The sequence below is a fragment of the Nuphar pumila genome, chromosome 12, assembly GCF_984573655.1.
Source record: "Nuphar pumila chromosome 12, dmNupPumi1.hap1.1, whole genome shotgun sequence".
NCBI classification, from domain to species: domain Eukaryota; kingdom Viridiplantae; phylum Streptophyta; class Magnoliopsida; order Nymphaeales; family Nymphaeaceae; genus Nuphar; species Nuphar pumila.
In genome coordinates, this window is record NC_143260.1 from 33,113,787 (window position 1) to 33,138,745 (window position 24,959).

The window sequence follows — 24,959 nt, forward strand, 5'->3', positions numbered from 1 at the left end:
ACGTGGTTCGGTCAATACGACCTACATCCACAGGGCACAAAGAGAATAATCCATTATAATAAGAGTAGACAGTACAACGTCCAATAGCTTGCCCAAAGCTAAAGAGAATAACAACAAAAAGATCACAGAAAAAAAGGGATACAAGATTACCTCCCGGGTGCACAACCCGAGTCAAAACCCACACCATAACCAACACCTCTCTCTGAGGATCAATGCGTGTTGACGAACCTTTTTCCCTCATCTTCTTCTCTCTACTCCCTCTCTCTCTTTTCTCTCTACACACACTGCCACTCTACTCACAACACTCTACTCTTGCACACAGCCACTGCACCTTCTTTTATAGATGGCATAGAGCCTTCTAGACTCATTCCAGAAACCGAAGGGGTTTTGGCCCTTCAACTTCTTATGCATTAATGGGAAGCAGTGGGTGGCTATTCCACTTCCCCGCATCATTAATGGAGGGATAGGGCTGGACCCAACACAGGACACACCATTCCTGGATTGAGTCTAGGGACACGACACTAACATGCCAATTATACATATGAACAATGTTTTATTATTTTTTTGATAGTTTTAATAGTTTTTTGTATCGGTTTTAATCATTAATTCAATTGTATACATTAAAACATTAAAAAGTTAACCAACTAAATAATGAAAAGAGTTGTGCCTTTGTAGTGAGTTTGGTTTACCCCTCAAAGGGGTTTGGCATAGTGGGATTGGGGCTTAGCCCGCTTGGCAGGTGGTCTAGGTTCAAATCTCATGGGTGTAACCCCTTGCGCAAGCTGAAGTGTGGCACTTTGTAATTATTGAGCTCTTACTAAAAGCTAAAACCTTCATATATTTATATATGAGAACCTCAGACATGCAAACATGCCGTGCATGGTAAGTTGGCGCGAGCAAATGTGGTCAAAATCTGTTTCTAGAATCTATTTTAAAAAAGATTCAGAAAAAACGGACAACCTGGGCTGAATCTGTCCTTTGATTTTTTTCAATAAAAAAACATATAATTAAAAAAAAAAACACACAACAAAAAAGGGGCCTATTTCAAACTATTTTTTCTGATTCGGCGTTGAATCTGCCAATTTTAAGGCTTGATTCGACCCTGAAGTGAATCAATTTGACTGATTCAATTCAATTCTGATAACATTGGATCAAACCATACTCAGGAGCTTTTTAGTGCTACTGTTCTGTCCTTGCACATCCTGTAAGCTGCTTTGTAAAGACTTTGAATTGAGTAAGAACTTTTAAGAGCATTCCATTTTCAAGCAATGTTCACAGATTATGTATGAATCAACATTTCATTTATTGGTTTAATCTAGGTCACTGACGGTGAGATTGTTGCTCAAGAATTAACTGTGGTACTTGTCAGGGATTTGCTGATTGAAGGAAAGTCAATAAAAACTTATTAGCAGAATGAATGATGTGATAACTACTGATTGGAATTGCTTAGAAACAATGCCTCTAATAGATATAATACAATGCACTGAGCCTCTAATAGATATAATACAATGCACTGAGGATACAGTTCTGCAACACAAGTATAACAAACTGTAAAGCTCTACCTGCTAAGAGCCATTGTTGATGAGACATGCAAGCATTAAACTACATTTATTACAAGAATCTTATTGTTAGTACTCACAGCGACTTCAATATAAAAGTTGTTCTATTGGTGTTTTATCATTCTCAATTGAGATTGACTATTATGTTATTTGTTTTTTTTTTGTTCCTTCTTTCGCAGATAAAACACAACAACCATCGTTCCCAGAGATTCATGACATTGGATGCAAGCTTGGAAGCTGGTCCCCGCAAAGAATTCAACAGCAGCAGCATCACCAGTTGATCACCATCAAAGCCAAATCTGAAAGCAGCAAGACAGTTGCTTATAGGCCTGATGACCGAGTAGCATACTCCTGAACAAGTGCCCCGAAGAGTGATGGCCTTTCCAATAAACGAGATGGCTTATCAAACTCCTTAACCAGTCCTGATCAAACAAATTGCAATTTTAGTTTTAGGTTCGTAACAATCATATGATGAACAAGCTGTAAGAAAACAAGGATCTCAATATCTCTAAGTTGCTTCAAGGGGATGCTTTTCTGAATGATCTAGCCTTTGTTTTTTAACTGGTTTAATCATGGTATGCTTCAATATAATAACAAAAGATTTCAGAACATTACCTGCATCCATGACCACAACTTTATCACAGTCCATGACCGTGGGGATTCTATGAGCAATGCTGATGATTGTACAAGCAGAGAAGTCTTCCCTAATTATCTTTTGTATCAAACCATCTGTTTGCGAGTCAACTGAAGCTGTAGCTTCATCAAGGAACAGAATCCGGCTACGTTTCAGCATGGCCCTACCCAAGCAAAGAAGCTGCCTCTGCCCCACGCTCCAATTTTCCCCATTGTCAACAACTGAGAAGACCAAATGCAACAAAAGATGAAGTGAAACTAAAAAATATTTCATATACACTTGATGAATTTAAAGCTAACAGAACAAGAGGGAGTATATAGTAAAAATAATTGGTATCCTCAATCCCAATAACCAACTGATTATGCATTGTCATTCTAATGGATGACAATTATTTGTCTTTTCTCTTATTGTCCAAAAAAGCCCAAATTTAAATTGTATTGGGTATAAAGTTTAAAGTTTAGTATAAAAAATCATAGTTGGCAAACTCATGGCCCGGATTCGGATTGCTTGACCCTTGACTCGTGAGTCAGCGAGTCAAATCGGTAACTCAGACGAGTTAGAAGTATGCATTTTCTAGTGTTAAGATATGGAAAAAATCAAAATCTATACTATAGAATCACTAAATTTAGCACATGACATCAATGACTAAGTTATATAAGTATTCAACTATACATAGTTGTTAATATTTATGATTTAAAAACATATGATTCTTTATAACAAGTATTCTTTTATAAACATTATACATTAAAACCACAAAATGCATGACAAAAAAACACATAAGAAGCATGTGGATAGGTGGTCCTGAATCGGTGACCCAGTTAAGGTCCAATCCGGGTCGACTCGGGTGATTCCTATGTCGACTCGCAGGGTTTGCCAACTATGTAAAAAATAAAATTCCACAGGAAACAATAAAATGTCATTAGAAACAGGGAACCTATATCATTGGAATTCTAGACATGCATGTACATGTAGGAGTGCATGACTGAGTACAAAACAAATTTTAAAAAAGAATAGAAAAACAAGAAAGATTCTCTTTTTCTCCTTTCAGCTATGTATCTTCAAGAGCCTAAAAGAGGAAAAATTACCAAGTGAGTCGAGTTTATCAGGTTTTAAGGCCACAGCATCTTTCAGTTGGCATCTTTCAAGTCTCTGCAAGACATACAAGAGTGAACTTTTTATGTTCAAGCAACATAATTTTGATGGCAACTGGTTTACATAAAGAACTCAAAGAGATATGTCTGAATAAATTGTCCTCATTCACATTTTCTTATCATTGTTTTTACAAGCAAGCTAGAATATAGACCCCAGAGGGATTTTAGACAGAAAAAGCTCACATAATTGTTACTCTTTGACAGTACAAACTAAATCAAACTCTTTATCCTAGAAATTTGTATGGTGTTTTTTTCCTTAAGCAGGAGATGCAGGATATAGTGGTCAATTCTGTTCTCAACTAAATCAGGCTCTTGTATTGGTTTACAGACAGGCAAATCAAGGAAGAAATTTGCATACCTTCCAAATGTCATTGTCTGTATATTGTCCAATAGGATCTATGTTGCTCCTCACTGTTCCCTCAAAGAGAACAGGTTCTTGAGGTATGATACCAAACCTAGATCGGAGATCATGGAGGCCAAGTTTGCAAATATCAACACCATCAATAATTATGTTACCACCTGAAGGTTCCACAATCCTAAACAGAGCTTGGATAAGTGTCGTTTTTCCGCTTCCAGTTCGACCAACAATGCCTATCTTTTCACCACCATGAATGCCAAGGCTTATGCCTTTCAGGACCAGAGGGGTGTTTGTCCGATATCTTACCTGAAATATCATGAAAATGCTAAAATTTACAATTCATTGACTGTTTTCATTAGGAAAAATGAACATGCAGTTTGGTGCTCAGACTATTCTCAAAATATTATGCAGTATTCCTAAAAAGGCCTACTGGTCTCAAAGGATGATTATGTACCTTTAAGTCATGAAGATTAACATTGCCATGAGTAGGCCAATCAGAAGATGGAAGGCAATCTTTGATAACCCATGATGCTTCAGATGGGATGTTGGTGAATTGTTTTATTCTCTCAACAGAGACCATTCTATTTTCCACAAAGCAACTAACTAGTACTGCGTAAAAGAGTCCAGAATTCAAAGATAAACCATATGAGAGAGATAGGCCCACAAACTCTGCATCCAAAACAGAAGGGGAGAAATGATAGGTCACTGCCAGAAAATAAATCACAGGAGCAAATTGATGAGCTTGGAAAGGCACAAACAAGTGAAATATAGAACATTCATGACTGGGTGCTTACATGTTTGCATAGATAACCTCTACTAGATGAACTCTCTAGCCTTTTCTAGTGCAACCCACAACTAACATACGTCAGGCCACAATACAAAACCCATAAGACAGTGGCAGAAAATTTAGCGTAACACAAAAAAACATATGATTTTAGTCCTGCTGTAAAAGCCACTCAACAAGGGACATCCAAACACTTTCTTTAGAGGGGATTTTTTTAATGCAATTCTCATATTTTCTTGGAAAACTTCGTTGAAAATTAAAGCAGTAGAGGAATATTTTTTTTTAACAAGTGCAGATTCAACCAATGTGCAACCTTGATAGTGCAAATGCCTTATGACTTGAATGTCACATAACAAAGAGAAGTAATCTATGTCACACTGCCTGAACTATTCGAACAACTATGTAGGATAAAAGCAAAGTTTGCTAAAGTAACTAATGTGTTCATAGGATTTTCTTCTCCTAGAATAAAAGGGTGACAAATTTGAAAATAGAAAAGATTATACAAGTTCAGGAGGTTACCTGGTTTGATTATATTGCTTGGAAGCATTACCATGAAAAAAGCAGATAAACAGAGAACACTACTACCAATCATTTCTAAGCGATACCCCAACCATTCATTGGATGAAAAGTTATGGAAGTCCATACGCAAGTTTGAATTAACTCTATTGATATTTTCCTGAGAAAAGTTTCCCTCTTTGTTAAAGCATCTGATTGTCATAAATCCAGCAATGCTCTCTGAGAAGTGATGAATTACAGGTGCTTTTGTGATAGAGTCAAGACGAGTTAACTCACGTGATGCTGAAAGAAAATATCCCTGCATGGAGAAAACTTTCTTAACATATAACAAGGTGAAAGGATAAAGAACTGTCATAGCATCAGTGACCAAAATTGATAGTGCAGTTTCAAATGGAGATACTAATGCTAGTGTAAGTTATATGCACCCTTAATCAGGAATTATAATTCTTGACCAACATGTACATAAAACAATTAATGAGAAAGAAACAATATAAGACATGTAACTTTCCACTAATTACATACTCCCAACTTTTTTAATTGTGCTACCACTATCCGGAAATTTCATATATTTTTCCTCATAAAAAGAGCTATATTACAAAATCTTCTTTCTTCTACAAACTCAAAACTCCAAAACTGTGCTCTGCAAACTTCATTGCCTTAAGATTATGTAAATTATATGGTTTATTAATGGGTCATGTTCAGGGACTAAAAATGCTACTCATTGCAATTACAATTATTCACAAGATGCAAGTATGCAACAAAGAATAATGTATTTCTCCTAAATAAAGTCTTCAATGAAATCAAGGGTTACAAAATACCTCGCTTATGTCATCATAAAGGCCACGTAGAATATAAGTAAATGTTCACTAACTTTCATAGTCAAGCCACAGGCAATGTGATGCAATGAACAAGAGGATCGCTCCTGAACCCTCTCCTCTTTACAAGAGTATATATACCGAACAATAGGAAAACCATAGAAACCCTAATCCTAATGTAGATCTGAGATAGATCCAAAACTCAATATCCAACTAAATAGCTAAAAAAAATACAAATAATCAAGTTGGATCCGTTTAGACCCGGTAGTATCTCGCTCCTGCTCCTGCATCACAATGCCTGGTGTGAGATAACCCAAGCAACCCAGCAGAACTTTGCTCTATTGAAAGATAATTCAATATTTCTCAAGTAAATGACCAAATTGCGACTTTGGTTCCAAAATTTATTATGAACGGCATTCCATTGCAAGAAAATGGCATTTAGGGTAAAACTTGAAAAAGAGAGAAGCAAAGATTTCTTTTGTCATATCTGGTATGTATCTTATCTTGTATATTGTTGAAGAAAATGAGGAGTATATAGACAACGTGGAATCTGTCAGAAAATATGCAGATGTAACAAGTTTCACCTCAATGACTTCATCAAATGATTTCAATAAGTTTTCATGTGTACCACACAGAGTATTGCTGCGTTGAACACAGACTCCACTATCTATTTCTCTATCACGATTTTATAAACTGAGAGAAGATTCCGTAAAATACTAGAAATAGAAAATATGATAATGATTTTCCTTACCCTGTACCAGAAATTCACCCAAGCAAGTGGTGCTACAATTAGAATTGTTGGCCAAGCAACTTGACAAGTGACAATAATGGCACTCAACACTGTGAAGAAAAAGGCTATTGACAATCCAATAAAGAAAGGGAGGAAGATATCTACATTAGTTTGGTCTGTAGATGCCTGCAACAGAAACACAAAAACTAAGAAGTCAGAACCATAAATCCCTCATCAAGGTAAATGAAACGAAAACAAAAAGAAATGTCTAATTAAAACTAATCTTTTACAAAATCATAAGAGAGTCACTAATTACAAATCCAATAAAAAACCTTAAGTTTTAGTACTAGATTACCACGAGTGGACTTTGATGCACTTTCTGTTTTCTTTTGACCCAGTTGATTTATTTTATGAATAATATTTTAGGAAATATATCCAAGAATAATAAAATTATGTTGTTAACGACACTAGCTGCCATAATTTGGAAGTGAAGATCTCACTAATATTTAGTTTTGACAAAGACGAGCCTAATGTAAAGTACAACTAATGATTTGCTGAACTATACCTCAAAAGCATAAAGAAATCTAGCACTTCAGTTATCACAAAATACAATGATAATTTTTAATGCTAATTTATACGAACAAGTGAATCTATGAATCCATAATGGCCATAATGAGCATCCTATAGCATATAATTAAAAAAAGATTTTTTTGCAGCATATAATAAATGATAAGAGACAACATCAAAAAGTTGAACGGAAGTACCCTACTAAGAACCCTTCCAGAAGGTGTTGTGTCAAAAAAGGACATTGGAGCATGCAGTATGCTGTTAAGCATCTGTTTGAATAAGATCTGAGAGGTTTTTAGTCCTAGAATTGTCATAGAGAAGACCCTGAGTACCACAAAGGCACATGAAGCTGCTGCAATAATTGCATATACTGAAATGAACATTGTTGCATTGAATGATCCTGGGCTCATATCTGACGTCTCATATGCAAGCCAGTAGTCACATACTACTAATGATCCTTGCCACAATACTTGAAATATGAGAAGTATAATGATCCCATACCATCCGTATGCATCTGTCAAATACGTGCGGTACATGTGCCAGCTGACATGGCCAGTCTCTCTTTGCTCATCATCTATGAGTTTAGATGCTCTATTATCTTCCTTCAAGGAAATATCCCTGGAATGATTATCCTTTGTATTTTCTTCTCCATTTGCTAAAGAATCATCTGTTGGTTTTGAACTGCGATGATCACTGATAATGGTCGTGCTTCTTTCTACAAGCTCCATGGCAGTGTCATGAGCAGAAACCAGTGCTTCAAAAACAGTCCCAGACTCTAGTAAGTCATTATACCTTCCAGATTGTACAATCATTCCTTCACGCATAACCTGTTATAGAACATGAAAAGAAATTGATGTCAGGAAAACTAATTGATTCAATTATTTTTATGCAGAATTTCAAACATATTAGATAACTTGAGGCGTTAAGCATGTTGCCAACATTATTGGCAGAACAATTAAGAAGAAACTGAGATGTCATAACACTATATATCAGAATTTAAATAACAAGAATTTTGCAGAATCTGTTATAATATTTACTATTTTATTCTAGGGTATAAAGGCATGATCATCCGCTCCATATTATGGCCTTGTACAATACCCATGATAGCTCAATGACATCAATTTAGGATTTTGAAGATAAAATCTGTTAATCAGAGCAACATCATTCGTCACTAGAAGATCTGATATATGTGTCATAGTCTAGCTATTCTTTAAACAATACATGAATTACATTGATATGAGCGAAAGATGTAAAGTTATCAGGTCAAGGTGGACGTACAGCAAAAATATGAATTTGCATAATATTTATCACACATAAACTAGTATATATTTTCTGAAACAAACATCCATGAAATAAGTGTCATGTATGTACTTGGATGTATGAAGACATGTAGGATGTAAGAACTAAATGCTATAGATGATCAAGGTAGTGTTTTTTCCTTGTCAAAACATTAACTAAAATTTTCAAAAGTCAAGGAGCTATGAAGATTATAACCTTTGCATATTTGTTAACTATCTTAAGATATTATCATATACAATTAACCTTAACTTCAATAGCTATCTTATAATCTGCATTTCACAAAAAAAAAACACAACAATTTTCTCCTTTCAATGCTATGTTAATTTCTTAGCCTCCTAACATTGGGAACAACTAATTTGTTCAAAGTATCATACTTACCAAGATGATATCAGCATTGTGTAGAAAGTCAACCTGGTGAGTTACAAGCAAAACAGTCTTGTCTTTCAAAGTGCCTCGAACACAGTCCTGGCCACCAGGAAAACTTTGTTAAGCATAATCACAATTATGAAGCTCCTCTATCATATAGGACTAAGTTTCAACCATTTAACAAGATATCATAAAATTGAAGCAAGGAGAAACATATAACCACCTTGAAGATATCTGAACCAGTGTGGGCATCAACTGCACTGAAGATGTCATCTAGAAGATAGATATCTGAATCTTGGTAAACAGCTCGAGCTAGCTGGATCCTCTGCTTCTGGCCTCCACTGAGGTTGATCCCTCGTTCTCCAATCTCGGTTTGATCTCCAAACTCCATCATCTCTAAATCCTTTTCTAAGCAGCACACCCTCAACACTTCTTTGTATTTACCAACATCCATTGGTAATCCAAAGAGGATATTATCTTGGATAGTCCCATTCTGTATCCATGCTGTCTGAGCTACATATGCAGTGGTACCACTCACTCTCACCTGTGCTTTTACAAACCATTAAGTTACATAACATAAGCAGTAAAAAGAAGCAAAACAATAACTCGAGGCTATTTTCTAGTGTCTTGAGTCTCTTAAAACATCCAATTTTACAAGAATAATCTTCAAGGCGAGTTCTATAAGGGACTGATAATCATTTATGAGATATTACAAAATAATGAGCTTTATTGTGCAGCAAACATCCCACAGACATCGGTTTCTGGCAAATGAAAATCTGGTGGCCAATTAGCTACGGATGCCTAAGTGCCATGTTACTGCACATCTTGCAGAAGCAAAAATATTTCCTAAGAGATGAATTAAATAGAAATATTGTACTAGAAGCTTTTTCTTGAGAATAATGTTATACTAGAAGTTAATCACAAAAATGAAAAAGAACCATGCTTCTTGCATTAATATGGATATATTTTTATGTGTTTAATCTTTTAGGAGGCAAAGGGCTACAGTTAATTACTAAATAAGAATTTCAAAGGAGATGGGTTTTCCCAAAGATTTGGAATGCACCATCACCAATAGAAAATAGCATGAAAAGGCATTGAATGATAGAAAAACGGATAAGTAATATATGGTGTTCTATAAAAATATGCTATATTGATAGAGGATTTAAAAAATTGAACAGTGAATGATGCACTTCATTTAGGGTAGAGATATTCCTGGTTCTTCTCTAGCTAGCACCAGAACCACAGGAATCCTTAGAATGGTAAAATTGATAAGCTCCTTCCCATTTTAAAAGTAGTTTAAATTTTAAAAATTATCAGTGCACCTCATGACTAAGATTAATGATAAAAGTACCATATACAATATCTATATAGAAGTAGATCTCACAAGTGCATTCTTTCATTTACAGAAAAGGGTACCTTGGAAATCTCATTTTAGAAAATTTACTTGGAAACCTACAAAACTTCTATTGCCTTGAGAATCTGAAGTGTTGCATTGATGATTGATCATAGGGTGCTGCTAAGAACACTAGGAAATAACGTTAAACTGATTTTTTTTCTCAAGTCAAGGGTTAATTCACTAAGAAGTAAGCACATTGGGACCAGAAATCCCAAAAAGTTAAACCCATTCAATTAAGCAAAAGGCTCCTACTATAAAATAAAAATATGTTTTTTGTTAAAGTGATTTAAAAGCATAATTTAAATTGACCTAATCAAAGCATTAATTGCCCTTCAAAGTCCTAGCTTGGGGCAATCATCCTAAATAATCTTGAACAGCAGGTGTATTGACATAACTTATGACTTATGAGGAACCCATTTCAGTATTCTTGAACTTAGAACAAGAATCTGAAACAACCAATTCTTCATTCATCTAACTTGTGGCTCATCACTTTCTCTTTTAAGGCCTGGACTAACAAATTTCATTTGTTAAAATTACATTTTATGCTATCGTACCTTTCCAGAAATGTTTGCCATTTCACCAAGTATGCAGGAAACTAGCGATGTCTTCCCGGATCCAACAGTACCCACAACAGCAGCAAGCCATCCTCTCTTGATCTCTATGCTGATGTTCCTAAGTACCCCAGCACCGTATTCATCATCCCAACTGAATGTACCATCTTCAATCTTGACTGCATTATCTCTCATGTCAGCAATTGCGAACCTCTCAACTGCGTCCTTATCCAACTCTTGACTAGTCATGAACCTATCCAGACGATCCAAGGAAATCATGGCCTGTGACAAAGAAATCAGAGCCTGTGGAAAGTTCCTGATTGGTTCTTGCAAAATCTTGAAAAAGGAAGTGGCAGTGAAAACTTTCCCAGCTGTTAACTCTTCCCCCAAGAGTATACAGGTTCCAAATGCCAATGTGGCAACCAGAACTGGGGTGCTCCACATCACAACTATGTTCCCTGAAACAGAGTACATGAATTTGCTTAGCCACCCATACTCAGACTCCCTAAATGATTGCACCCTCTTCTTAAAATGTTCTTCCCATGCTTGAAATTTTATCACCCTCATATAATTCAGCATCTCGTTCATCGATCTCATCCTCGAATCCCTCATCTTCATCAAATTGAACTGAAACCGGTTATTCCTCCGAGTGCCCATTAGCACAAACACCATGACTCCGGCTATACCCACCATTGCTGAAGTCATGGACATTCCCAAGTAACCATAGAGAAGGCCTAATGCCACACCAACCTGAATAGGTGTTAGCCATATATAGTGAAGCTGAAGCATCATGTCTGAAAGCTGCTGACAATCAACAGCCATATAATTGACGATCTGACCCACTCCATGTGATTGCCGGGCTGAGGAAGAGAGTCTAAGACCCTTCTGATAGAGAGAAGTTATCAGGGTTGCTCGGATGAGCATACCCAACTTTTGGCAATGAAAATTATACTGGTGGGAACACACAACTTCGACAAATTTTGCCACAAGGAGAATGATAACGAGATAATAACCTTCATAAGCAGATTCTCGCTTGCCAGAAGTGAAATCTATAAACCTCTGAATCAGAGTGGGACCAACATACATAACACTGAGACGGATGACAGCAAGTGCTGCTGTTAAAGACAAATTTGGCCAGAAACACTTCAATAAGGTGACCCGGACGGGATGTTTAACCACAGAATCCGGCCATTTCGATTGGAAGAGGTTGTACATTACATCAGCTCTGTCAAGTGAGGCAAGTGGAGGTACATCATTAAGCTTAAGAGGATTTTTGTAGGCTTTCTTAAGAAGGGGATTCAACCATGTAAATGTTAATCTAGACAATAAGCTGGCCGACTCATATGCTGTTGTTTTGTCCACAACAGACTTATCAAGAAGAGGCTCTCTAAGAGTATCTGTAGATTCATCATCCTCAACTTCACCAATTAAGCTTAAACCAGTAGACCCTGTAACTGCAAACACAAACAGAATTGTTGCCGGGACAAGGGTGACCAGAGAGAAAATGTCCTCGATCCTCAATTCACAGTCGACAGTCCAGTTCAACCGCATAATTGCAGAGACAGACATTAGAAAACAGAGCAGGAAACTAGCAATCCACCAACTACGAAGAGAGGTCGGATGATAAAGTGCCTTGAATTTCCTCTCGTGGGCTACGATCATCGACGCTGCGACATAGCTGATGAATTCTATCAGCCTATAAATTGCATCATGAAGAGTACCGAATGTACTGTTCCCTTGTGTGAAATATTTTATGCAGAGTGCGGCATTGGTTACAGCTAATAAGCATGTTAGTAACAAAGTGAGCTTGAATCTAAAACCAGTCTTTGTTGGAAAATTCAGCATTGCCTTATCAGATGAATTTCCAGACAACCAGAATCTGTAACATAGTTTTCGAAGTGCCAATCCGAAAACTGTAAGTAGAAAAATGAGATTGATGGCAGAGATTAAAAGCCGCTGAGGACATGGTGAGAGGAGAATGAATCTCAACCATTGAAATAACAATGGAAACAAGCCAGTAAGCTCCTGTGAAGAGATAACATAGGAAGGGGAACATGTAAAAGATGCGATCCAAGAAGGTGGCATCGTCGTCTATATAAGGACTTTTAAAGCAAAACCTTCTGCAACTGCGACACTAACCGTCTCCTGCAAGGAAGTGAGAGAACACAAACACATAAACCACAAAGGAGCCACCACAACAATTATAAAACATAACTTCACAAATTCTAAAATATTCACACTCTATGAATAACAAACCCATCGTAAGTTGAGGTTTGTAAAAAAACCAACATATTGGTTCTACTAGAACATCATATTGCTACCAAATATATGGATCAATACATTGGAAACTCCATAAATTCAGGCAAGGATTACGCTAGCAGGATGATATTAAACATGTATATGAAGTTCAAGAATTTGACTGAATATTATTCTAAATTATTTAAAAAAAGCATAAACTGAATTATTATCAGAAACTAGAAAAAAATAACTATAAGAATAAAAAAATGAAACTGGTATCAAAGTTTCCAACAGATTACAGATTTGTAGCAGCACAATATGGTGCAATACAGGCAAGACTTAGAGACAGTAAGCGCAAAACAAGCTCCAAAGATGCGTAAAAAAAACGAAAAATAATGTAAACAATGAAAAGGAAAGAGACCAAAAACCAAACATAAATTTAACAAGGAAACCGGACCAAATAAGTTGGTCATAAAAGGAAAAAAAATATCTACTAAAATCACACACACACACACAGACACATGAAAGTCGTCTATGATAAATATTTAGATAAATTAAACAGCTCGATTAAAAACATAAACAAAGCAAAATAAAACCATTCTTCAGTAATTTGTAAAATCACATAAAGATACCATCAAAGTAGCGCAAACCATCTAATCCCACCAACACCATAATACACCACCGTATAAAGTGAGCAGTTCACCACCACCATCTCTGATCTCGTGAAAGAAAAAAAAAAGTGAAGCAAAAAAGGACCAACCTTCTAAGACTAGACAGTATCGGCGTCACCAATCATTACAAGCAAATAATAAGAAGCTGAACCAAAACTTTTTAAGTTTGCACTTCTCCTGTTATATATATATATATATATATATATATATATAAATATAAAGAGAAAGAGAGGTGGTAGCTACTAACCACTTTTCTAACTAACTGGCTAGTTAATCGAGCTTTTGAAAGGTTTTTTCCATGTTTTCACTTAAATCTGGCCATACAGATCAGTATTCGACATGATAGATTTATTAAGAAACGATACTTAAATTATGTTTTTTGATAAAAAGTAATTTGTTAGCCTTGAATATTTAATAAAATCTTATATATATATATAGAGGAGAGTATTGGTAGTTGGTGGTAAAATGAGTGTGTTGAAACAGGGAGACGTCAACAGTATTCTCAGTTTTTTTTAATTTCCCGACGTGGTTATAAGGTGGCCTCTCTCTTTCTTAGGCAGTAGGATAAGTAATCGACTCGTTCATCATGTTTGAAATTCATATTATGCAAATACACATTGCTTTTGCTAATTCTAATGAAAAGGTGATCTCAAATCATCTATTTTAGGAGTTATATACATAAAAGCATAAGGTGGTCTCACTTGACTCTCAGAGGCAGAAGAAAAAAAAAAGTATGCCTGCTACCTAACCCGCACCATAACTGTAGGGTTAAGGTTTGGTCATAAACAAGAAGGTCTGATTAGAATCTAAGTGTGACTCGAAGGATCAAATTAATATATAGAGCCGGGTATAGTTTGTGAAATTTCATACCAAACCTGATAGGGCCTGACCCGAATTCTAACTAATATCCACAAATTTTCAATGCAAAAAAGATAAAAAAATATTATTTTACTGCATATGGTTCTGGTCTGTTCATGGAATCCTTATATGATTCAGGTATGGTTTCTCTTATGGTGAGTCCGATTAGACTCGGGTCTGAACCCGATGCTATCATCTCAAATCAGGTCTGGGTTTGGTTCTACCTGAGTATGAACCAAACCCGCCGGCTTGACAGCCCTACAGTGGTACCTCAGTGATACACAGATGGTGGGACCCATACGACCAACTGCACCCTCATGAGTCATGATCCTTCTAACCGCTGCTCAAATTCGTTCGTGGACGTCGTCGGGTACTCAATTCTCTTTATGTCCACTCCCTCATTAATGACTCACGGCTACTCCCACAAAATGCCCCTCCCTTCTATTTTTTAAAAGAGAAAAAACAAACACAATAAAATAAAGTCAACAAACCAAGGGCGATCACGAGGGCCATCATAAATTTCAGTAATAAATGCATTTTCTTCATGGAAAACAACAAGATTTTTTTTGTTACTTTGGTTGTCTGCATGAGGTCACCATTGATCGTTTTCAGCCACACGTAAATCAACCACCACGAATCCTCACCGTGTCTGCCAATGACACGTGTTAAACAAAAGTTCCTCAAACTCGGCCCACACCTTTCCTGCTAAAAAGTGATGAGAATCTCAGAGAGTTCTGCTGTTCTCTTATCAGTAACAAAAGTTGCTTCAAACAAGTTTAACAGGGGTAAGCCCTCCGAGTTTTACGCCGGCATGGACAGTGACCATAGTACAGCAGGCTGAGCCAGCGTGGCTAGGTCTCTCTCTGCAGTTTCTTCCATTATAAACAAAAACCCTATTCCGTCTGCTGCTAGTGACCACGTTCAGTATTTTACTTGCTACTAGTGACCACGTTCATGTATTTTACTTGCTAGTGAAATATTTCAAGCTTTCATAAACTTGTAAATTTCCATTGGATGCATTCCATTGCCTTTATCAAATAAAAAAATAGTTTACCAAGTTCATGATTTTACTAAACTCTTTTCTGTTTTTTATATTTTTTATACCTTACCATGAACTGGACCACTTAATGGGCCCGCCCCATGCGAGGTAATAGCGTTGGCAATCGGGTCGGGTTGGCAGGTCAGAATGTGGCAAACGTGAACACGCCCCATTTATTAAATGGGTAACCCGACACGACATGCTTAACCCGTTTAATAAACGGGTCGGGTGAACACGACACGGCGACACGTTTATTAAACAGGTTGGCGGGTCGGAGTTAGGGTTAGATAAGTTAATATATATATAAACGGGTCAGCGGGTTAACGGGTTCGTGTAAACGGGTTGACCCGCCCGCCTAACTCGTTTATTAAACGGGTTGGCGGGTTGGCATACCCCTAATACGAACACGACCCGTTTAATAAACGGGTTAGACGGATCAACCCGTTTACGACACGAACCCGTTTAAGCCAAACCCTAACCCGGCTAAGAAGCGGGTCGGGTCAGATTCTGCCACCCCTACGAGGTATACCTTTGCTGGGATCATCAACACCCAAGCCCTAATTGCGAGCCGACCAGTTAAAGACATTTAATATAATATTCAACTTCTTTTTATTTTCCCCAAGGGGATTTGGAGTAGTGGCATGGGACCTAGGCCCGGTGGTCTAGGTTCAAATCCCTTGGGTGTGTGATCTTTGGGCAAAGGGTAAGTTCATGATAGAGTTTTAAGCTACCGTAAGTATGGCAAGTAGAGTCAGCACTTCTAAGTCTCTGATCCTGAGAGTGGTTTATTCGTGTAAAAAAAATTCTTTTTTTTTTCAGAGGGGGAGGGGTGTTACAGGTGTGGGATGCTTGCAATGACCGGCACCAAGGTGCATGCAGATTCCCGCAGTCGAAGATGAAATGTTTCTGAATAATCAAGCAAATCAAACCGACAACAGTGATCATAATTCATCATTCATATATATATATATAAAGTGAATAGTAAAGAACCAAATTGTTTCTTTTTTTCTTTTAATAGTTAGGTTAAACAACCTCACTTAGTTACAAGTCTCAGGCTAATTGGTATAAAAATTCCAGCCTATGAGGGAGTAGGCCCGGCTTCGACCTTACAGCAAGGGACGTGTACCCGTGGTTTCGACCTTATGATGTCCTTTCAACTTGGTGACTTTTATGAGTTTTCCCTCCCAAATGAGCACTTGTGGGCAATAGTTAGGGATAGGCAGATTGGCCCAATGGACTCGATGTAACTAAGTGGAGCATATGCAGTACATTGTGTTTAAGAAACAGGAGATACAAGAGCCGACTGGCAAAATCTAGGAAGTTCAGTCCTATAGGCTAAGCTGGTTCACCTACGGATCAAAGGAGTATTTACATGATCATTAGTTTAGATTAGTAACAAAAATTCTTCTAATACCATACTATTTTCTTCTGTAATATTAGAAGATCTTAGTTTACCTTTCCATGTAAAAGTAAACTGCTACTTGGACTTCACAAAAACTTAGTTGTCTAGCCCTTAACTGTGAAAAGAAAGAAGAAGAACTTCATTCAAAGAGGTTGCTTCACAAGCCTTGGAGTAGGCGGATCACCTCTTTCCTTTTTTTTTTTTTTGAAATAAAATGCCTGCAACTGGCAATTAATTTCAAGTAAAAAATAATTACATTTGCTCTTATTATTAGTAGGGCCAAATAGGTTGGAATACGTCTACTTTTGGCTTAAAAACAAAACTTTACCTAACCAATTAATGGTCAACTATATAGGTGGGCTAGGTGGGGCCTGATCCAGTGGCCTAGCTAGGGTTCATGTGAGGGAGGGGCAAACAGGGGTGTAGAAAAAAAAAAACTGGTTTGATAGTCGGGGGTTCGGGGGCAGCGCCGCCCCCCCCCCCCCCCCACACACCCCCAAAATTTTTTTTGAGATAAAATAAAAAATGGCTACAATTATTAATAAAAATCTATTTCATATGGACAAATCAAACTATTTGCTGCAGTCAGGGCTGAGCTAGGACTGGGCTAAAAAAATGGATAAAAATCTATTTCATATGGATTCAGGGCTGGGCTAGGACTGGGCTTTTACAAAAAAAAAAATTAACTGTTTCGGGAGGCAGGACTGGGCTACAGCCCAGCCCTGCCGCCCCCCCCTCCCCCAGCTCCGCCTATGGCCTGATCAGATCTATCTAGAAGCTAGTATGTGGGCCTACTTGACTGAACTGAACTTGATAATCATACTATTTACTTAGCAGGGTATGCCCTGGTTGAGATCAGAAGATATTAAAAATCACCACCAATGATGATATTTTCAATATCCACCTTCATTATGGTTAGGGGTGGGTATCGGCCAGCCCGGCCCAAGCCTGTTTAAAGCTCAGCCCATCGAGTTTTAAGTGTAACTTGGTTCTTAATGATCTGGGGTTTGAAGTGCAGCCTATGGCCCGACCAATTGGCTTAATGGGCAAATGTTTAGCGGGTCAGTCCAACCCAACCCAACCCCATTTGTAGGTTATTTTCGAACAAAGTTCATACCCGGGCCAGGTAGCTAATGGGGTCAGAGCTTAAAAACTTGACCCAAACCTGACCTGTGCCGGGTCGGTTTTTGGCCCATGCCCGACCCATTTTCCACCCCTAATTATGGTGGTATATATGGAGCACCACCATGGTGAGCCCTTTTAAGCTCCTCACAAGAGCATTTTTGTACTACCAGGACATTCTGGTGGTACGGACAAGATGTGTGGTGGATGTTGAAAATATGACCTGATCCCAACCCCTATGGCGTCGAGCCCAGCCCAGGCTTAGTAAACAGATCTAGCCAAGGCTTAGCTAGTTACAAGGCATGCCAGATTTAGGTACCAGCTACTTCTAGAGTCCTGGATAGATACTAGCCTGGATCGGCACATTACTTAAAAACCTTCTTTATATGTAAGGCTGTAAGCAAAGACTAAAAAACGCACCAATGGGGGCTCTGCTTGTTTGGTATGAGCTGTTAGTGCAGGTCCTCATGTGTTGGGATGCTGCAAGTTCGAAACCCAATGGTATGTTGTGTAACTGGTGGGGTCTGCCTAACCCCAGCTTGCCTTTAAAAAAACAGACTAAAGAAAATCTACCAACAGGGCTCCGTGTGGTTGGGTAGGAGCTGTCATTACAGGTCTCCTTGTGGTGGGACGTTGCATTCAAATCCCAGTGGTACTTTGAATAATAACCCTACCAACAGGGCTCCGTGTGGTTGGGTAGGAGCTGTCAGTACAGGTCTCCTTGTGGTGGGACGTTGCATTCAAATCCCAGTGGTACTTTGAATAATAACTGGTTGGGTCTGCCTAACCCCAGCTTGCCTTTGAAAAACAAAAACCACAAAGCAAGGTAATGTCATTATGTCATATAGGGGTGGCAAAATCTGACCCAACCCGTCAACGGATCGACGCCGATCCCTCTGTTCGCCTCTCATACCGCCCCAACGACCCCTCCAAGGCCTTCCGCCTCATCATCAAGACCGCATCGGCCCCTTCGGCTCCCCCGCTGCCTCTCCGCTCTCTATAAGCGCCAAGTTCGACCTCCTATGTTGCGGCTGCGACCCCAAGTTCTTCGTCTGGCTCAACCCCCTGGCCGACGATTTCTTCATCAAGAAGACAACCAGATCACCGCCGATCGGATTCTCCGATGATCTCGGTGCCTTCTTTGACAGGAAGACGGGCGAGGGTTTGGAGGTAAACGACCTTTTGGAGGAGAACGGCGGCGGAGGATCGGCCGATCATCTCCGGCTAGGGTTCTGCGAGGACGGAGGAGTGGTCACAACCCGCTTTTTAGCCTGGTTAGGGTTTGGCTTAAACGGGTTTGTATCGTAAACGGGTCGACTCGTCTAACCTGTTTATTAAAAGGGCCGTGTTCGTATTAGGGGTATGCCAACCCGCCAACCCGTTTGACCCGTTTAATAAATGAGTTAGGTGGGCGGGTCAACCCGTTTACATGAACCCGTCAACCCGTAACCCGAGTCCCGCCAAATACACGAACACAAATCCTATTATGGTAATCGGGTCCCATCACCAAGACCGGCAAGTTCCTGAGCGAGATTCTGATCGATGACAGCCCCGTCGGAACCCTAATCCCCCACCCAAAGCTGACAATGGTGTGCTTCTTCACCGGAAAGGCGCTCCTCGCGGGATCTCGACACCAGAGAATAGTCCGTTGATCACGCCGGCAAACGATCCCGATGCCAACGTCGATCCGTCGCACTGCTCGACTGTGACCACTCCTCCGTCCTCGCAGAACCCTAGCCGGAGATGATCGGCCGATCCTCCGCCGTCGTTCTCCTCCAAAAGGTCGTTTACCTCCAAACCCTCGCCCGTCTTCTTGTCAAAGAAGGCACCGAGATCATCGGAGAATCCGATCGGCGGTGATCTGGTTGTCTTCTTGATGAAGAAATCGTCGGCCAGGGGGTTGAACCAGACGAAGAACTTGGGGTCGCAGCCGCAACATAGGAGGTCGAACTTGGCGCTTATAGAGAGCGGAGAGGCAGCGGGGGAGCCGAAGGGGCCGATGCCGGTCTTGATGATGAGGCGGAAGGCGTTGGAGGGGTCGTTGGGGCGGTACGAGAGGCGAACAGAGGGATCGGCGTTGAAGGCGGTTGCGAGGTTCATGCAGAGCTCGGTGAAGGAATCTTCGGCCGAGACCCGTTTATTAAACAGGTTAACCGTGTTGTGTCGGGTTACTCGTTTAATAAATGGGTCATGTTGGTGTTGAGGTATGCTGACCCGCCCCCATTGCCACCCCTAATGTCATATATGTGGATGTGTGGGATTTTTTATTTATTACAAAAATACAAACGTTAAATCTCAAATCAGTCATATGAACGTGTACAGTTTTTCTTTTTCATTATAACTTTTTTTTTTAATATTTTTAAGAAGCAAAGGATCCCAAATGCCAAAGGCATGTACACTAGTCTTAATCTTTAATAACAAATACGTGCAATGTAAGTCCTACTGTGACTTGTTTTTGTTTTTTCAGTGCAAAGGCATTTTTCTCCAAAAGATAGATTTTGAAAAGAAGGCAGTATGGAAGATTCAACGAACAAAAGACAAAAAAACAAAGGGAAAAGAAAATAGAAGAACTTGTTTATGCCTCTTGCATTTCAGATAGTATTTTGTTTCACTGCTTTAGGGTAGGGGTGTCAATGGGCCGAGTTTGACCTGAACCCAATCCGTACCAAACACTATAAGGTCCAATCAGAATCCCTGTCTGAGACAAAGGGTCTGATTAGTACATGGAGTCAGGTATGGTTTGTGAAATTTTATACCAGACTTAGATCCAACCCGAGTTTTGATTAAGATCCATAATTTTTCAATGTAAAATAAATAAAAGAAAAAAAATATTATCTTGTAGGGTATGGACTGGGTCTTATTCATGTAATCCTTATAAGACCCTTGTATGGTTCTCCTTATGACAGAACCGATCAGACCTATGCCGGTCCGCACCTCAAAGTCAGATCTAGGTTCAGACTCACCAGAATCCCAACCAGATCAGACCCCTTGACACCCCTACTTTAGGTTCTTCCTCTCACATATAACTACCTTTTTGTAATTTATTGTGAGATCCAAATCACAATGTCATTTTCTTGTTCCTGAATGGGCCTCTTCACTTAATTATTTTAGGTTATGCTCTACTCCGAGTAAAGATTCGGCAGAATTCTATTTGCACATATAAGACAAATGACCTCATTACCACTTATTTTTTTCTTACAACTTTTTTTGTTCATGCCTTCCACCAACCAAGTATTCGATGTATTCATCACATTTATTAGTGGTTTGAGATCACTCGTGTTATTTACTTACGATAAAAGTGATAATCAATATTACATGTACCCATTTGATATTTTTTGAACGGAGCCTGGATACTTCATTTTATTGTTCAAAGTCAATCATAAATTATTCTAATTGATAAGATAATATTTATCCTCCAAAATGAATTGATCCATTTGCACATTTCATGCTCTGAATTATTGAATTGATGATTCAATCATGATTTGTGATTAACACTAACATAATCTTAGGTCAATGTGCACTATTGTCAACTGATTGTTGTGAGTCTCATTTTTAACAATCCCCAAAAGCCTATTTATTTTGTGCTAAATTTGTGTCTCATTTCTTTTGATAGTAAATATGGCAATAACTCCCCCCATATAACATCTAAGCTCAAGGCCCCCTTTTTTTATATTTACATTGAGAAACCGTCCCCAGAATCAGAGACCGTACTTACGATCATTATCCTGACAGCATAAAGCTCCATGGGCTTACCCCTTGCCCTAGGGAATCGTCACGCTTCGGCTTGCGTAAAGGGTGATGCTCATGAGATTTGAACCTAAACCATCTGGCGAGCCGCCTAAGCCCCATCCCACTATGCCAAACCCTTTGGGGGCAACTAAGGCAAAGTAACTTTGCCAGCAACCAAGCACATCCCTTGATTAGAATATCCAAATTAATTAAATCCAATACTTTTATAGCAAATTTTTTTGCATATTTGGTCTTTCAAAAGGACACTAGCAAGTATGTGTATGTTGCCCTTTAACTTGGGAATAGGGTTCCTTCACATCAGGAAAAAAGAGAAAAAAAAACTTTATTAATTAGTTCTCCCTACCCCTAATTTATTGGGTAGAGCTCTATAGATTCACAAAGGTGAAGGGTGCACGCCTACCATCTATTTTTATTTTATAAAGTCAACCAGATATACAAAATGTGACACTATTTTACTTGTCACGTGGACACAAGAAAATAGATCAATAATGAAATGGAACTGTAGAAGTATGCAATTCACACGTTTGGGAACCATAATTGCAAGTTTTATGAGTATCAATTATTTTAATCAGATAGAGACACTACACTTTTCTCTCATGCAAAACTTTGAAACAATTGCCTTAGAAAAAAAAAGCACTGAAAAATGCCAAAGGGTATGTTGTGGCCAAAGGCAAACAACCTAGTTCATGAATCATGGAAGTGTGAAGTTTGAGTGGAATTTTGAAGAAAGTAATGCAGTCCCTAGGAGAATATAAGTATATAACGTTGGTACGTATGGTTATATATCAAGGTAAAACTTGGAGGAAATTCACTCTCTCTAGACTTTGTAGTTATACAATTGCTGATGCTAGCCTCTCTCTCTCAAATCAAAATAAAGTAAAATAATCCATTACTACTGATCTAAAGCAATGTTGTCAGAATCGTATCGGACCCTGAATCGATTTTCAAAATGATTGAATCGGCTAATTTTTAACCAGCAGATCAAGAAAATATCAAAATAATATTAAACATATGAAAAATTATCAAAACAGTATTTTGAACTCGTTTTAATTTTAAGAAGAAAAAAAAACGACTCAACTCGTTTTGCATCAATTTTAGCCGATACAATATGAATCGACCGATTCACAACCATACTGACAACAATGATCTAAAGAGCATGCTGGTCCTGTTAAAATGGTCCACCCTCTTGGTATAGGCCATCTATTTACCCTAATTGTTGGCCAAAGAAGTTTCCCACTTTCACGGTGGTAAGAACCTTCCCATCGCGTGGTATATCCTGCAATCAGGCAACATTTTTATCCATTATAATTTTTCCATTAAAAGGGTCGCACACAATACTTTTAGTTCTACTTACTAAATATCAAATAACAAAAATACAAGAGGTAGCTATATATATATAATATTACTCGGAGAAATCCTAGCCACACTGGCTCAGCCTGCCATATTGATGGTCGCTGTCCATGTAGGTGTAAAACTCCGAGGGCTTACCCCTCGACCCAAAGGAGTCGCGAAGCTTTGGCTTATGCAAGGGGGTGACGTCCATGGGATTTGAACCTAGACTGTTGGTCAAAGGGTCTAGGCCCAATCCCACTACGCCAAACCCTTTGTGTCTAAGACATAGTTATATAACAGCAAGAAACATGAGGCCATCTGTGGCCAGCGGGGTAGTTTTGAAGGTGCTGAAATTAAAGCACCAGATCAAACCCCATTGGTGCCGGGAGTGTTCCTAGTTTTCAGAATTGTGCCACGTAAAGCAGGGTAGTGATTGTGGGCCCCACTCAGTTTTTTTGGGCTAGGGTTCTTCGTCGTAAAAAAAACAACAAGAAACATGAGATCCTCACTTTTGCTTCGAGCAGGGGACCCTAAACGTAGGGGTGGCAAAATCTGACCCGACCCGCCAACCCGCTTCTTAGCCGGGTTAGGGTTTGGCTTAAACGGGTTCACGCTGTAAACAGTCGACCCGCCTCACCCGTTTATTAAACGGGTTAGGCAGGTGGGTCAACCCGTTTACACGAACCCGTCAACCTGCAACCCGTTTATATATATATATATATAAAAACTTATCTAACCCTAACTCTTAACTTTACACTTTAGTCACCCACCTAACTTCTTCTTACCCAGTCGCAGCCGGGAGCCCGAGACCACTCCTCTCCAGTGGTCGTGTGCGCCTGTGCGGTTATCGTGTCTATGTTATCGGGTCAACCCATTTAATAAACGGGTTGCCATGTCGTATAATTGTGTCGTGTCGACCCGACCCTTTTATTAAACAGGTTAATCGTGTCGGGTTACCCGTTTAATAAATGGGGTATTTTGACCCGCCGACCCAACCCGATTGCCACCCCTACCTAAACGTTTAGAGACTGGACCATGTAATAAATTCATGTAGCAGTACTCATAAATTATCAAATTAAATGATAGGAGAAAACTAACCATGTGAAGAGAATAACTTGCTCTTGCTGAAACTGAGAGAGAGAGAGAGATGAACGAAAGAAAGAGATTAGACCACGTATTCAGATCATGTCATGTAGGTGATACCAAATTATATCATACAAGAAAAACAAGTCATGTGAATGAGACAACTTATTCTTTATTAGAGAGAGAGAGAGAGAGAGAGACGTATGAAAAAGGCAATAAGTCGGTGCATTAAATTGCATCTAAGCAGGTAAAGTCGACTCCCGCTTGCTTGTTTACCAGCTCTAGTTAGCGGTTACACTTGGCTAAGTGGGTTTGCTAAAAGAATTCAAGCTGAACGATACCAAAGGGTTTAATTCTGAGAGTGTGCTCCCTTGTTAAGCAGCAGCCTCCCTAAGGAGCATCAAGTGCAATGTGATTGCACACTTTCAGTATGTGGTTGCACCTGATCCTCTTAAAAGTGCGCAGCAGCTTAAATTGTCACAATCACATTGCACCCGATCTCTCCTCCCTTGAGGGCAACCTCCGGTTTTATGCTGTGGAGTAGCAATCATAGGTCAATAGAAGCTGGGGTTAGGCAGACCCCACCAGTTATTATTCAACGTACACTGGGTTTTGAACCTGCAACTTAAGTCCCACCAGAAGGAGACTTGCACTGACAGCTCCTACCAACCACCCGGAACCCTGTTGGTAAAAATCGACCATTAATTTTTTTTTTTTAAAGGCAAGTGGCAAATAGGC

The 24,959-nt window shown here is 39.0% G+C and overlaps 2 protein-coding genes across 4 annotated transcripts; both read right to left on the reverse strand.

The window, feature by feature from the left end:
• Window positions 1-1,405: 1,405 nt before the first annotated feature.
• On the reverse strand, window positions 1,406-13,891 carry LOC149820601 (ABC transporter C family member 14-like). 3 transcript variants are annotated; one of them, XM_089983860.1, is made up of 12 exons: window positions 13,725-13,891; window positions 10,730-12,871; window positions 9,003-9,323; window positions 8,792-8,878; window positions 7,312-7,941; window positions 6,569-6,733; window positions 5,006-5,300; window positions 4,157-4,371; window positions 3,703-4,008; window positions 3,279-3,342; window positions 2,175-2,414; window positions 1,406-1,981 (listed from the first exon to the last, which is right to left on the reverse strand). In XM_089983860.1, the coding sequence occupies exons 2-12, from the start codon at window positions 12,809-12,811 to the stop codon at window positions 1,881-1,883; spliced, it is 4,506 nt and encodes a 1,501-aa protein (XP_089839986.1). In that variant the 5' UTR covers window positions 12,812-12,871; window positions 13,725-13,891; the 3' UTR covers window positions 1,406-1,880. The 3 variants fall into 3 exon arrangements, with proteins under 3 accessions (XP_089839986.1, XP_089839987.1, XP_089839988.1); XM_089983861.1 differs by having other exon boundaries at window positions 13,597-13,734; XM_089983862.1 differs by lacking the exon at window positions 13,725-13,891 and adding an exon at window positions 13,264-13,327.
• A 5,764-nt stretch (window positions 13,892-19,655) lies between these two features.
• Window positions 19,656-20,156, reverse strand: LOC149820602 (uncharacterized). The gene has a single exon (XM_089981832.1). The coding sequence runs from the start codon at window positions 20,154-20,156 to the stop codon at window positions 19,656-19,658; it is 501 nt and encodes a 166-aa protein (XP_089837958.1).
• Window positions 20,157-24,959: the final 4,803 nt, after the last annotated feature.

Coding starts and splice junctions, on each gene's coding strand:
- LOC149820601 (XM_089983860.1), bottom strand. CDS start 12,811: ATGCCACCTTCTTGGATCGCATCTTTTACATGTTCCCCTTCCTATGTT. Junction 7,942..8,791: donor ACAATGCTGATATCATCTTG/GTAAGTATGATA, acceptor GTTCTATAACAG/GTTATGCGTGAAGGAATGAT. Junction 6,734..7,311: donor CTGGAAGGGTTCTTAGTAGG/GTACTTCCGTTC, acceptor TTTCTGTTGCAG/GCATCTACAGACCAAACTAA.
- LOC149820602 (XM_089981832.1), bottom strand. CDS start 20,156: ATGAACCTCGCAACCGCCTTCAACGCCGATCCCTCTGTTCGCCTCTCG.